At 34.4% G+C, this 14,309-nt stretch overlaps 2 protein-coding genes across 2 annotated transcripts; both read right to left on the reverse strand.

Annotated features, from left to right (window-relative positions):
- Window positions 1–6,749: 6,749 nt before the first annotated feature.
- Window positions 6,750–8,114, reverse strand: LOC133784750 (protein ALP1-like). Its single transcript, XM_062224027.1, has 3 exons — window positions 7,590–8,114; window positions 7,263–7,494; window positions 6,750–7,183 (listed from the first exon to the last, which is right to left on the reverse strand). The coding sequence occupies exons 1-3, from the start codon at window positions 8,112–8,114 to the stop codon at window positions 6,750–6,752; spliced, it is 1,191 nt and encodes a 396-aa protein (XP_062080011.1).
- Window positions 8,115–8,404: 290 nt separating this feature from the next.
- On the reverse strand, window positions 8,405–9,380 carry LOC133784751 (L10-interacting MYB domain-containing protein-like). The gene is made up of 2 exons (XM_062224028.1): window positions 9,045–9,380; window positions 8,405–8,947 (listed from the first exon to the last, which is right to left on the reverse strand). The coding sequence occupies exons 1-2, from the start codon at window positions 9,378–9,380 to the stop codon at window positions 8,405–8,407; spliced, it is 879 nt and encodes a 292-aa protein (XP_062080012.1).
- Between the last annotated feature and the right edge of the window lie 4,929 nt (window positions 9,381–14,309).

The following is a 14,309-nucleotide window of genomic DNA, read 5'->3' on the forward strand; positions in this document are numbered from 1 at the left end:
GAACAACAACCATAATGGCAACAATCAGTCCGGCAACAATGGTAACGGTAAGAAAATATGGCATCAAGATAACAAGCAATATGATAGCGATAAGAGGCCACGAAAAAATAATGAGGGAAATAGGCCAGGTTATGTGGAATACCCACCATGTGCTAAGTGTCAGAAGAAACATCCTGTAGAATGTCGCGCAAACACCAAGGAATGTTTTAACTGTGGTCAGGAAGGACACCGGAAAAGAGATTGTCCTCAGCGCAAGCCAGAAGGGATGAAAGATGAGAAGATGGTTCCTGCTAGGGATTTTACCTTAACCCAAGGAGAGGCTGATGCTAGCAATAAGGTGGTCACAGGTCAGGTTTCTATCCTCAATAACATATGCTCTGTATTATATGATTCGGGAGCCACTCATTCGTATACCTCGTTAGGAATGATAGAAAAACTAGACAAGCCTTGTGAAAGATTTAGAACTAGGTTTGTAACCAAGTTGCCTTCAGGCAAAGTAGTTCTATCATCACGGATAGTACGAGGCGTACCGATCAAGATTAAGGACGTAGAACTAGAAGGAGACCTGATAGAACTGGTGATCAAGGACTTTGATGTGATACTAGGCATGGACTGGCTAGCACGGCATGGCGCAACCATCGACTGCAAACGCAAGAAGGTGATGTTCGAGACTCCTGACGGCCAGAAACTATGCTTCATGGGACAAGCTTCAGGATTACGCACCCTGCTAGTATCATCTCTCGAAGCTCAAGGAATGATGGGAAAAGGATGTCAAGCGTTCTTAGCTAGCATCACATATGTGGTAAAGGAAACACCACTCAAGTTTGGAGACGTCCGTATTGTAAGAGAATTCCCAAAGGTATTTCCCAATGACTTGCCAGGATTTCCACCGACTCGGGAAATTGACTTCACGAAAGAATTAGTACCAGACACCGAGCTTATCTCTAAGGCACCATACCGGATGAAACCTACGGAACTCAAGGAGTTAAAAACGCAGCTACAAGAACTCCTAGATTTGGGTTTTATTAGGCCAAGCCATTCACCACGGGGAGCCCCGGTGCTATTCGTGAAGAAAAAAGACGGAAGAATGCGGATGTGTATAGACTATCGCGAGCTGAACAAGGTAACGATTAAGAACCAGTACCCGCTACCCCAGATCGACGACTTGTTTGATCAACTCCGAGGCGCGACTGTATTTTCAAAGATTGATTTACGGTCTGGGTATCATCAGCTCAAGGTAAAGGAAGAAGATATTCCTAAGACAACCTTTAGAACTCGTTATGGACATTACGAGTTCTTGGTCATCTCCTTTGGTCTTACTAATGCACCAACCGCGTTTATGGACTTGATGAATAGGATCTTCAAGGACTACTTAGATAAATTTGTCGTAGTGTTCATTGACTACATCTTAGTGTACTTTAAGGATGAAGTAGAGCACGAGGAACATTTAAGGATGATTTTGTCACGACTGAAGGAGCATCAACTCTACACCAAGTTCAAGAAATGCGAGTTTTGGCTTTCACAAGTAGCGTTCCTCGGGCACATTATATCGAAAGATGGAGTTGCAGTAGACCCATCAAAGGTAGAGGCCATGAAGGATTGGCCAAGACCAAAGAACACATCTGAAGTAAGAAGCTTCCTAGGGTTAGCAGGTTATTATAGAAGGTTCGTAGAGGGATTTTCTAAGATAGCCACTCCGCTCACCAACCTGACCCGGAAACAACAAAATTCAACTGGAATGATAGATGTGAAGAAAGCTTCCAGTTGCTTAAGGATAAGCTTTGCTCAGCACCAGTACTCAGTGTACCAACACCCAACGATAAGTTCGTTGTCTACTGTGATGCATCAAAGCAAGGATTGGGTTGTGTGCTGATGCAAAATGACAAAGTGATAGCCTACGCCTCACGACAATTGAAGGAGTACAAACAACGCTATCCAACTCACGATATGGAGTTGGCTACGGTGGTCTTTACGTTAAAAATATGGCGCCATTACCTTTACGGAGAACGGTGCGAGATTTATACGGACCACAAGAGTTTAAAGTACTTCTTTACTCAGAAGGAGCTCAAAATGAGGCAGCGCAGGTGGTTGGAATTAGTAAAGGATTACGACTGCAAAATCCTATACCACCCGGGGAAGGCAAACGTAGTTGCCGATGCACTTAGCAGGAAAAGTTATGGAAGTTTAGCAGCATTAGCCGGAATAGAAAAGTCACTACAGTAGGAGCTGATCAGTGCTAGAATTGAAGTAGTTATAGGCAAGCTGGCTAACTTGTCTATCCAGTCGAATCTGCTAGAAGATATACAGATTGGTCAGGGACATGATGACACGCTAGCAGCTCATATGGATGCAGTCCGCGAGGGCAAGACCATAGATTTCTCAATATCTAGTCAAGGTCTATTGAGATATAAGGATCGGGTATGCGTGCTAAATGATCAAAGGATTAAGAAGACGATTCTGGAATAAGCGCACAGTACCCCGTACTCAGTTCACCCAGGGTCAACCAAGATGACTCTTGACGTTAAGGCATTCTATTGGTGGCCAGGGATGAAGAAGGACATAGCGGAGTTTGTGTCTAAGTGTCTTGTATGCCAGCAAGTGAAAGCAGAGCATCAGCGGCCTGTAGGTTTATTGTAACCGCTTAGCGTACCAGAATGGAAGTGGGACGACATAGCCATGGACTTCGTGACTGGTCTGCCAAAGACGAATAAGCAGCATGATTCTGCTTGGATAGTAATAGATAGACTAACCAAGTCGGCTCATTTTCTGCCTGTTAAGACTTCATACACGGCAGATCAATATGCAGACGTCTACATCCAAGAGATAGTACGGTTGCATGGAATCCCCAAGACAATAGTGTCAGATAGAGGATCAGTGTTTACATCGAGATTTTGGGGAAGCTTACAGCAAGCTATGGGTACTAAGTTAAGTCTTAGTGCAGCTTTTCATCCTTAGACAGATGGGCAGTTCGAGAGTACGATTCAGATTTTAGAGGATATGCTACGCGCGTGTGTACTTGATTTCGGAGGATCGTGGAATAAATACTTACCGCTGATCGAGTTCTCGTACAACAACAGCTACCTGTCAACAATCGGGATGGCGCCTTATGAGTTGTTTTATGGAAGAAGGTGTCGATCACCGTTGCACTGGGACGAGGTAGGGGAAAGGCAGCTTCTAGGGCCCGAAGCTGTTAGACAAGCTCAAGAAGCAGTAGTGCTTATTAGACAGTGTATGCTTGCTACTCAAAGCCGTCAGAAAAGCTATGCGGATGCCAAGCGACGTGATGTGGAATTCCAAGTCGGAGATCAAGTCTTTCTGAAGATATCTCCTATGAAAGGTGTCAAGCGGTTCGGGAAGAAAGGAAAGCTTAGTCCTCGATACATAGGTCCTTTTGAGATATTGGACAAATTGGGACCAGTTGCGTATAGACTAGCCCTACCACCAGCACTAGCCGATAGTCACAACGTGTTCCACATCTCGATGTTACGCAAATATGTGTCAGACCCATCTCACGTCCTCAAGTACGATACGATAGCACTCCAGAAAGACTTAAGTTACGAGGAACGACCGGTTAGCATCCTAGATTGGGGGATGAAGCAGTTACGGTCCAAGAGCTTTCCTATAGTCAAAGTCCTATGGAGTAACAGTTCTGAACGAGAGGCAACGTGGGAGTTGGAGGAGGACATGCAAGGCCGGTATTCGGAATTATTTGGTAAGTAAATTTCGAGGACAAAATTATTTTTAGTAAGGGAGAATTGTAGAGTCCAAGAACTTTACTTAGCTAGTTAGATAGTAGTATTATAGTATTTATAGTATTATCTTTATAATTGTGCATTTATGGTTCAGACCGGGATTTATTTGGACACTCATAGTAGTACTTGTAGATTTTCTAAGTTTAACCTATAGTTTAAGGATATTAATTTTAACCTAAGGTTTGATTAATATGACTGATATTAAGGATAATATTTATTATACTATAAGGTTTAGATAAGAACCAATAGGATTTTAAGCACATGTTATGTATGGGTGTTTAAGGATTAAGTATTTTTTAGGATTAAATTGAATAAGGGTAAAGTTTGAATGCTCTAAGGTCAGCCAGCAGCTTTGAATTCGTTTGAGGGCTTAGTCAAGGCTGTTTACTCAATTTGAATTAAGATAAAAATGTGTAATTTTGTGTTTAAATAATCAGCGAATGCCGATATATCGCAGCTATAGGGGGCGATATATCGCAGCACGTAGATACGGAAAACACGAAACGATGCACGACTGCCTCGGGCATACTGGCCCAGGCGATATATCGCCTACAGGGGGCGATATATCGCCTCCTTCAGCTTATTTTGAAAGTTTTCGAATTTGTTTTCCATTCAGCCATTCAACCTTTTGATAAGTCCAGCACCTTTTTGAACGAGTCTTCAACCTCTGCTGAACGATTATTCAAATTATTTTCACCTAAAAACCCATTATTTTTATTCAAGTTAAATTAAGGTCCTTTCATTCCTAAACTCTATAAATAGGACCTAGTACCCAGCCATTATTCAACTTTTACTCTAAGTTCAGAGGCTGCAAGTTGCTAGGTGAGTGTGAGAGTGTAAACACTTGGGTGGGGAAATCATAAGCTTGATCATCATAAGCTTATCAAACACTTGGGGAAGTAAGGTTTCATAGCATTTCGGTTCGAGGTTTAGATTGGTCTACAAGTCTTCAAGGTATTTCTACACCTTAGTTCATTGGTATTATTTCATTTTAAGTTCTGATAGTCTTCTACTCAGCCTCTAACCTTAATCTTTATTTTGGTTAGGAAATCTAAGTTCTTGAGCAAAAAGGTTTTGGTAAGTATTTTTCTCAATGGTTTAGTCCTTCTATTCCTTTTATTTCTCTTCTTCTTTATACTCACTCTTTTTCAAATGGTTCTTAGGAGTGTTCCAAAGTCTCACCTCTGTCTTCTTATCCCGGTAATTTTGGTAAGGAAAATAGGATAGAAATTCATATGTTATATGTTTTATATGTTATCTTATGTTTCTTATGTTATGATAAGTGTTATGATATGTATGTTTGTAGGCTTGGGCATATGACCCATATGACTAACAAGACCCCAAATAGATTATGGGCATATGACCTGCTTAGCTAGTAGGACCCCACTAATCTCATGGGCATATGACTTGTTTAGTCTATGGGACCCCAAGTAATAATGGCCATTATAATATGTGTATGAATTAAGTGTAATGTTATGTTTTTATGTTTCTTATGAAATTTATGTATATGAACTATGTGGTAGATTTTCCTTGCTGGGCATTAGGCTCATTCCTTTTGTTTATATGTGCAGGAAAATAGCTATAATGGCGGTAAGATTCGTGGATGCTTGGGGAATGTGTATCGGTGATGAATGGATTCAAGGAGTCGAGAGTTCGATTTTCGAGGATGTAGTCTTGTTTTTATGGTTTTACATGTATCTTTCCGCACTTGCTATGTAACTCCTTTTCATTTTAAATTATTTTTTGTTTTTAAAACAATGGGATCCCATATCCTACTTGACAATTTATGTAAGTAACTCTTATTTTTACAAGTTTTCTAATAAAGTTATGGTATTTTCACAATGTATGTTTTATTAAGGATTAGTATGTACATTTTTCGTTAATGGTCCAAAAGTCTAGAGTAGTTGGGTCATTACACCTGGATACCACTAACTCTCCAGTGGGTAACAACGTACCAAACCCCATAGCATAAAAATCACAGGGTCTACACAGTCTATCAATAATACTACTAGCAACAAAAGAATGTGTAGCACCAGAATCAATCAATACATTATAAGGGGTTCCAGCACTAAGAAGCTGACCTATAACAACTGAGGGAAAAGCCTCAGCTTCTGCTTGTGTCAATGCAAACACTCGAGCTGGGGCCGAGCTGTCCGCTTTGCTAGGTTCTTCTTTTCTGATCTTAGGGCAATCCTTTTTAAGATGACCCACTACTCCACAAGAGAAGCAGGCCATTTCCCTACACTCTCCCAAATGATGCCTCTTGCATCTATGGCATACAGGAAAAGACTTCCAAGTTTCACTACCACCTGGACGACCCATTGAAATACCATGGGGCCGCCTATCACGACCTGGTACTGGGAAGGGTTTAGGAACCTTCCTCTTCTACTCACTGGGGCCGACACCCCTACCAGAACCCCCAAATGGGGGACCTGTCCTTCTGAAATCCTTCCTGGCTGCACTGTCTCCCCAGATTCTGTTCTCTGCACTCTTAGCTGTGAGTGTCTTCTCAACCACCTGTGCATAGGTAGTAACCCCAGCCACAGTGGTGATACGTACATCATGGGCTAATTTGGGCTGCATCCCCTGCAAAAATCTCTCTCTCCTGGTCCCATCAGTTGGCACCAGCTCCATGGAAAATTTCGCCAAACGATCAAACTTTAAGGCATACACAGGGCTTGTTTGGGATAGCTTTTACTTTTACTTTTGGATACTAGAAGAAGAGAAGTAAAAGTTTGAGCTTTTAAATTAGTGTTTGGATTTATGTTTTAAAAGAGCTTTTTTTCCATTAAAGAGCTTTTGAAAGTGTTTGGTAAGTATAATATAAAAGCTCTTACAAAATAATATATGTCAATTTTGTCCATAAAAATAACAATAATATTAATTTTTTTTTGCAATCATAAAAAATAAAAATAAAAATATAAGCAAAATTAACCATGTGCACAAAAATAAATCTTTAATTATTACATAATCATAAACAAAAATTAATACTCATGTTTATTTAAGCATAAGTTCAGCTGCGATTTTATCACGAATAACTCCCATTTCACTCTCATCTCTTACTAAGTTAATATTTGGGTTATCGTCATTTACAAAATCATCATTTGTTTCATCACAAGATGGGAACTCTATGTCATTAATGGTCTCTCTCCTGATAAAATTATGTAAAGCCATTGAAGCTGTAACAATAGCTACTTGTTTATCAAACTTATAATTTGGCATTCGTTGCAAAATTTCCCATCGTGCTTTCCATACACCAAAACAGCGTTCAATAACACTGCGTAATGATGAATGAGCGTGGTTAAATACTTCTTTAGAGCCACTAGGTTGACTACCTTGTTGAAATTGAGGAAGATGGTATCTTGCCCATTTATATGGAGCTAAATAACCTTTCATATTTGGATACCCTGCATCAACTAAGTAATACTTACCTACAATAAAAAAAAAATTATCATTTTTAAAAAATTTCAAATCATATTCACAAAAATAATATAAATGATTACAACATACCATTGGGTGGTTTAGGAAAATTAAGATGTGTATTTCTTAATGCTTCAAGAAATATACGAGTATCATGTGCTGTTCCTTCCCAACCCGCCCATACAAATGTGAATAACATATCAAATCCACATACAGCCATAATATTTTGTGTAGGACAACCCTTTCTTCCAATGTATGGTATTTGTTTATCTACTGGAAGTGAAACTCGAACATGTGTTCCGTCTATTGCTCCAATACAATCCTATTAATAACAATTTGATAAAAATTATAAAATCAAAATCTACATAGGCAGTTAATATATATATATATATGCATATGGAGATGACGTATTCATACCTTAAAGTATGGCCAATATCTAGGATTGTTTCGTATATAATATGGGACTTCATCAAAATCTTCAGGTGGTCTAATTTCATCCAAAGCAAGCATACTCATTTTTTCCAATACATTTGAAAAGTGCCTACTAACAGTTTCACCTGAATGCTGAAAATGCTCTTGAATCATTCTATTTCCTGCACCATGTCCTAAAATCATCATAAACATACCAACTGACTCTTCTAGTCTCACACCTTTACTAGATTTTAGTCCATAACTTCTCAATCTATCACACAGTTTACAAAAAACATGTTTTTCCATTCGAAACATCTCATGACATCGTCGACCATTTCCATCCATAATTTCCATCATAAATTTCCAGCCAGTGTGAGGTGAATTTCTACATGGTTCCTTAACCAAAAAATTATTATAATATACTGATGTTCTTGCAACAACAAGGACAAGTTCATCAATTTCCATTTCTTCTGCTATGACTTGTTGTATATATTCTTCATTCATGTCTTCTGAATTTGTGTCACTATCCATTCTGTATTTGAAAAAATGTACATAATTTTTATTTATAAGATAAATGAGTGTGATATAATACACTTTAAAAAAGATAAACATGTAAACATATAATATAAAATTGTATTATTTTGGATTATATAAAATAAAAAAGATAATTAAAAAATTAAAAAACATATTGTGTCTTTCATAAATATTAAATTCAAGAAACAAAACAAACAACGTTGTTCAAGAAATAAACAAACTACATTGTTCAAGAAATAAACAAACCACAATGTTCGACAAGAAAAAAAAAACAAATAAAATCTAACTTAGAAATCGAACTCTTGTTCTTTCAGCCATTCAATTTGATATTTAGGCTCCTTCAAAGCTACAAAAATTTCCCTATTTGCTTTCTTTGTGAACAAGGAAGTACCAACTTTGAAAAGAGGGCTCATTGGTTCACAACCTGGAAGTGTAACTAACTTATCGATAACTTCTTGAACACTACATCCCGGTGGATCAGTACGTATGTATGAACTCCTATTTTTGATCGCCTCACAAATCTCATCAAGTTGTTTGGACAACTTTGATGTTGTAGAATTATTCTTTTTTCCCTTCTTAAATTGCTTTCTATTTGGACCAAGTAATTTAGTCTCTTTTTTCATTGGATCACCCACTCCCTCATGATCACTTTCCTCCAAATTCTCATCAATCTCTATATCATTATGATCCTCGGTGTATAAAGGAGGTAGTGAACCAGAGGTTGGTGCCCAAGCTCTAGCTCCTGTAGCAGTAACATCTCTAAACAATTCATCCAGTTTGAAAGAATGTTCTAAACCTCTCACTCGAAATTTAGCAGCATCCGGATATTTCTGTTGATGATTTATTAATTAGGAAACAAAATATATATAGTAAGATTATTAATTATAAAAAAAATCATAATTATAAGAGCTTTGTAAAGAAACCTACTTGTAACTTTGCATCCCACCATTCATCTGGAGCATCAACTGTTTGCCTCTGTATGTCCCAACCAAGTCCAGTCTCTCCTTTAAGTAATGAATCCCATAGTTGCCACTCTTTTTTAACATTATCCCAATGATTTTTCATTTGCTTTCGATCATAATTTCTTTTTGTTGCAAGATTAAATTTTTCAATAAAATTTTTCCAACCTAATTTGCTCAAATGTGATCCATTTCTATTACCTGCTCTCACTTCTTCTACAGCTAAATCAATCCATTTCTCATGTGTTGGTGGATCCCAAATTGCTTTTGATTTTCCTTGTGTTACCTCACCCTCACTCGCCATTCTATTTAAAAAAAAGTTTCATATAAGAAATGAAAACTAACAAAACATAATAATATACACACATAATATTTTGTTTTCTCAAAATGGGAGCAATAATTATTAATAATGTGAAATTTAACTAAATAAAATTGAGTACAATAAATTGAAATTTAAAAATTAAAGAAGTATAATAATGGATAGACAATAAATCCAAAAGACATATGCAGATTTAAATGACATATGTAGAAATCGATTCTAATACAATTCATTAATTTATATATATATATATATCTGTGTGTGAAAAAGGTCTATCCTCCATGATAGAGGAGGAAGACAAAAAGATTAATAGAAATACTACTTATCAAGAGTCATTAAGACAACATATTAATTACAATGGAAGAGAAATTGGATCACTCATGGATCATATTAAGGATCACATTGTAGAGAAGCAAGCAAAGGAAGAATCAAATTTAATTATATCAGTATATTGTATTATTTAAACAACTTCATCCCTAAGCATGTATGTTTTCTCTTTTTCAAATTCAGTAATAAGTAAAGTCAACGATTTAGGATAGTTTTTTTTAATAATAATAATAATTAATAACAACATAAATGATATATTTGACCAAAAATAAAAATTTTGTTATAGATACGTATGTGTCACAAAGAATAATAATACAATAGTAATTTAAAAGCACTAAAATCTAATATAAAAAAATGTTGGAAACCCTTGTTCATGTATTTAATGATGATCAATTGATGGAACTTGAGAAATGTCATTCAAACAAATCTTTTTTACATAATTATAATTCTACAATTTACATATATCCATTTAGGCTAGAATGCATACACACTCATATATATTTTTATTTTTGTAAATAAAATTTTTTATATCCAATTAATAATTATACTTATCTAGATATCTTAATAGAAGCATGGATAGTTTGGGTAGTCATAATAAAGATAAAAAATTTCATTATACTCGTATCTACAAATCTGGTCCTACATCATAAAATATGTATATTGGTGATTTGACTTTTCCAACTCTTACTGTATATCTTTATTTTGTTACTGTATAAATGATAATGTTATTATATTAAATTATTAATATTTATATTTATTAAAACTTTAAACATACAAAACCAATTAACTAAGTTACTCATTCTTATCATTTCTGTTTTTTTATATATTATTACATATCTTAACATGTAAGCAATCGAATATGATATAATTTCCATCACATTTCTCAGAAACATTACTTTCTTATATTCTCCTCTCCTTCTCTTAAATTATCTATATTTGGTTTTCCTTTTCTCTATTGCCTTTTATTCCATTTTTTTTTTACCGCCTTCATTATTGAGATTAAACATTTGCTAGTATATATATATATATATATATATATATGGCCAATTGCATTTACTTGAGAAGTGCCATTCAAAAATGAAATACGACACTGTCACGTAATCTTTAACTTTTTATGTATTTTAGGGATTTTATTTTCGTAAGTAAATGTAATTGGTGTATATATATATATATATAAAATGTGCTATGTGAAAGAATGTGAAAAAATTAACGAAACTTCAATTTTAAATAAAATAACAAACAATAATAATGAATGTGAAAAAAATTAGTCCCATGTATATGAAAGTGTAAATAAGACAGTAGTGAAAAAGCACATCATATTTCTATAACAAAAAATAAATATCTCATCATAATACAACAAGATCTAAACAAAAATAACAACCAAAGTTTCAAAGAGAATATTATAATACAAGAAAATCTAAATATAGTTAGGAAATTAATTTCTATTTATAAAATAAAAAAATTAAACAAATAATAAAAGATACGATTTGTTTAAAATTTAAACTTAAAAACGATTTGTAGAAAAAACAATCGTAGTTTAATAAGAACTTTGAATACGATTAGCAGAAAAAATAAATAAAAAAATTACTAACCTTGAATTTTTGTCGATCAAAAAATGAGTGAGATTATTTTGAAAATGGCTGTTACAAAAATGAAAAGTAGAGAAAATTATATTATATTCTTCATGAAGAAACTAGACAAAATAGATCAAAGAAATTACTAACCTTCAATTTTTTTTCTTGATGAAGAAATGACTAATGGCTGCTAGGTTTTCATTGTGAGATGAATGAAAGCTGTGTGTAATATATCGTAATATATAATTAAGGATAAGGATGTAATTTAAATTTTTTCTTTCATAAAAAAATGGGTAAAATAGGAATTATGAAAGTTTCATTAAAACAATAAAATAGCTTCCCGTATTTTTTTAGAAGTCATTCCTAGAAAAGCTGATGAGTAGTTACTTCTCTAGAAAGCTCTTCTAAATTAAAGAAGCTCTTTTAATGTTTCATCCAAACGCACTTGAAAGTTACTTTGAGATCCTAAAAGCTCTTTTAAAGCTATGCCAAACAGGGCCACAGTGACTGGCAAATTTCCCTGAAGTAGCCTAATAAATTCCTCAGCCTTCGCCGCCATGATAGCATCATTATAATATTTCTCATTAAACAGAGTTTGAAACTCTTCCCAACTCAGGGCATTTACATTCTTGGTTTGGGTAATAACCTCCCACCATATTCGGGCATCCTCCCGAAACATATAATTGGCACAAGCCCCCCTCTCATTACTAGATACCCTCATGAAATCAAGGATAGTGGTAATCATACTCATCCACTGCTCTGCCTTGGCAGGATCTGCACTGCCCTAAAAAACTGGAGGTTGCTACTTCCTGAACCTTTCATAAAGAGGCTCCCATTTATTTCCAAACTCAGGCTACTGCCCAGCTGCTGGCACCGACATAGGAGGTCACTACAAGAAAAAAAATGCTTTTAATAACACTAAAAATGTGTTATCAAAACATACCATAACACTTTTTGATGTGTTAAGACCGACTATGTTATCGTAGGTCAGGGTACTTTACATAACACTTTATCATTGTTATACAAATGTGTTATTATACTGCCAACGATAACACACTTTCTATGTTATTTTAATAAACAGATTAGTGTTTAATTATATTATTTATAGTCGATTATGTAACACATTTCAATACTTATAAATTTGTGTTATACTACACTTTAGTATAACACATTTTTTGTGTTACATAATGAAGTTTGCATAACAAAATTCTTTACTTATAAAAAGTGTTATTGTAATAGATATTATAACACATTTTTCGTATTGTTTTAATATTTAGATAAGTTTAAATTCTCATTATATATTCATTTATATAACACTAATTTATTCTATTATATTTTTATTTTTTATTTATATAATTAAAATTAGCTTTCTAATATATACTACCATCATCAAATGAACTTGATTTTCAAATAACAAAAAGTAAAATCATTCAACATTGTATTACCAATCGACAAATTAGTTTAAAACATTCAACACTATCATCAACAAAAAAATGTTCTTTAAGTATTCAAGTAGTCTTAAATATTCAACATATTGAAAAGTTACTAATTTTAGTACAAAATATTCTACAGTTGCCCAACACAAAGCCTTCAAAATTAAGTATCCTTTTCTATTTCACTTGTCACATCTGCAAAATAAACAAAGAAATATTTTATTGTTATTATCTAGCATCACAAATTACTTCAAGAAAAATGCTATGGAAATTATTTCCAAGAGAGGGCACCACATACAAAATAATGAATTCACAACTACACCAAAGCAAACAAAGAAACCAAACACTAAATTATAAGACATTGGTTCTTTTTTTAGTATGAAAATGTATCTCTTGGAATAACTTTTTTAGAAGGCCATGCAACTTTTTTAGAGCCTCCTCCTCAAAAAGTTGAGTTAAATGAAATGAGAAAATAAGTGAAAATATTAGTGATGACTTATTAAAAGCACTAAAGTAAGGGAACATGTTGGAATTATCTCATGAACTGAATAAAAGCACTAATATTAAAAACTAAGACAAATGAATGGGGTCAATCACAATTTAGAATATAGATAAAAACAGGCACAATTATGTGATACACGTTAACAGTGTTTTGCAGGAGTGTTAATGGTGATGTGAAGAGATAAAAGCAGAGGAAGTTAAGAAACAAAATATTACATTATTATTAAATTAATTACATATATAATTAATAATCCATACATATACATATATAAGGGTATTCAATAAAAATAACAAAGCATAAAAGAATTCAAAGAAGATTTTTCTTCGAAAATGCCTCGAACGGTAAAACGAACTAACGGGAAGAGAAGGAGAGGTTTTCTAACGTACAGTTCTATCTAACAAGCCACTTCAAGCTTAAGTAACCTCAAATAAAACCTAGTGCTCGGGGCCCCAAAAACCTCCCTGGGAAAATTATAGTCAAAACTTCCAGAATTTCCTCCTGATCTCATTACACTACTACAAAATACCCTTTACGGGACACTTTTTTAGGACATGCACATAAATGCAAGTCCTTAAAAATATTTATGAAGTTTTTAGGACACTCATTGAGAGTCCTGAAAAAACATAATATAGGACTCGCAATGAGTGTCCTAAAAAAATATGCGAGTCCTAAAAAATTATGGGCTAAAAAATGAGTGTTTTACTTAACAATTTTAAGGACTTGCTTTGGGAGTCCTTAATACTCTTTAAGGACTCGCTTTGCGAGTCCTAAAAACACATTGGCGAGTCCTAAAAACACATTGGCTGAAAAATTAGTAATTGTAACTTTTAAAGACTCACTTTGCGAGTCCTAAAAAAGTATTAAAGACTCTCAAAGCAAGTCCTTAAAATATTTTGTAAAGAACCATAAAAACACTCTTTCTTTCGAAAATATAGGATAAAAGGGATTTATTTTAGTCTCACCCAAGATATTTTTAATTTAAATAAAAAAAATTATGTTAACTAAAATAGAATTTATATATTAGAAATCTAATCCCTAATATACCACTAATGGATTGTAGCCGCAGACCCTCACACTC

The sequence above is a fragment of the Humulus lupulus genome, chromosome 6 (assembly GCF_963169125.1).
Source record: "Humulus lupulus chromosome 6, drHumLupu1.1, whole genome shotgun sequence".
NCBI classification, from domain to species: Eukaryota; Viridiplantae; Streptophyta; class Magnoliopsida; order Rosales; family Cannabaceae; genus Humulus; species Humulus lupulus.

Coding starts and splice junctions, on each gene's coding strand:
- LOC133784750 (XM_062224027.1), bottom strand. CDS start 8,114: ATGGATAGTGACACAAATTCAGAAGACATGAATGAAGAATATATACAA. Junction 7,495..7,589: donor GATATTGGCCATACTTTAAG/GTATGAATACGT, acceptor TGTTATTAATAG/GATTGTATTGGAGCAATAGA. Junction 7,184..7,262: donor TTTTCCTAAACCACCCAATG/GTATGTTGTAAT, acceptor TTTTTATTGTAG/GTAAGTATTACTTAGTTGAT.
- LOC133784751 (XM_062224028.1), bottom strand. CDS start 9,380: ATGGCGAGTGAGGGTGAGGTAACACAAGGAAAATCAAAAGCAATTTGG. Junction 8,948..9,044: donor GGTGGGATGCAAAGTTACAA/GTAGGTTTCTTT, acceptor AATCATCAACAG/AAATATCCGGATGCTGCTAA.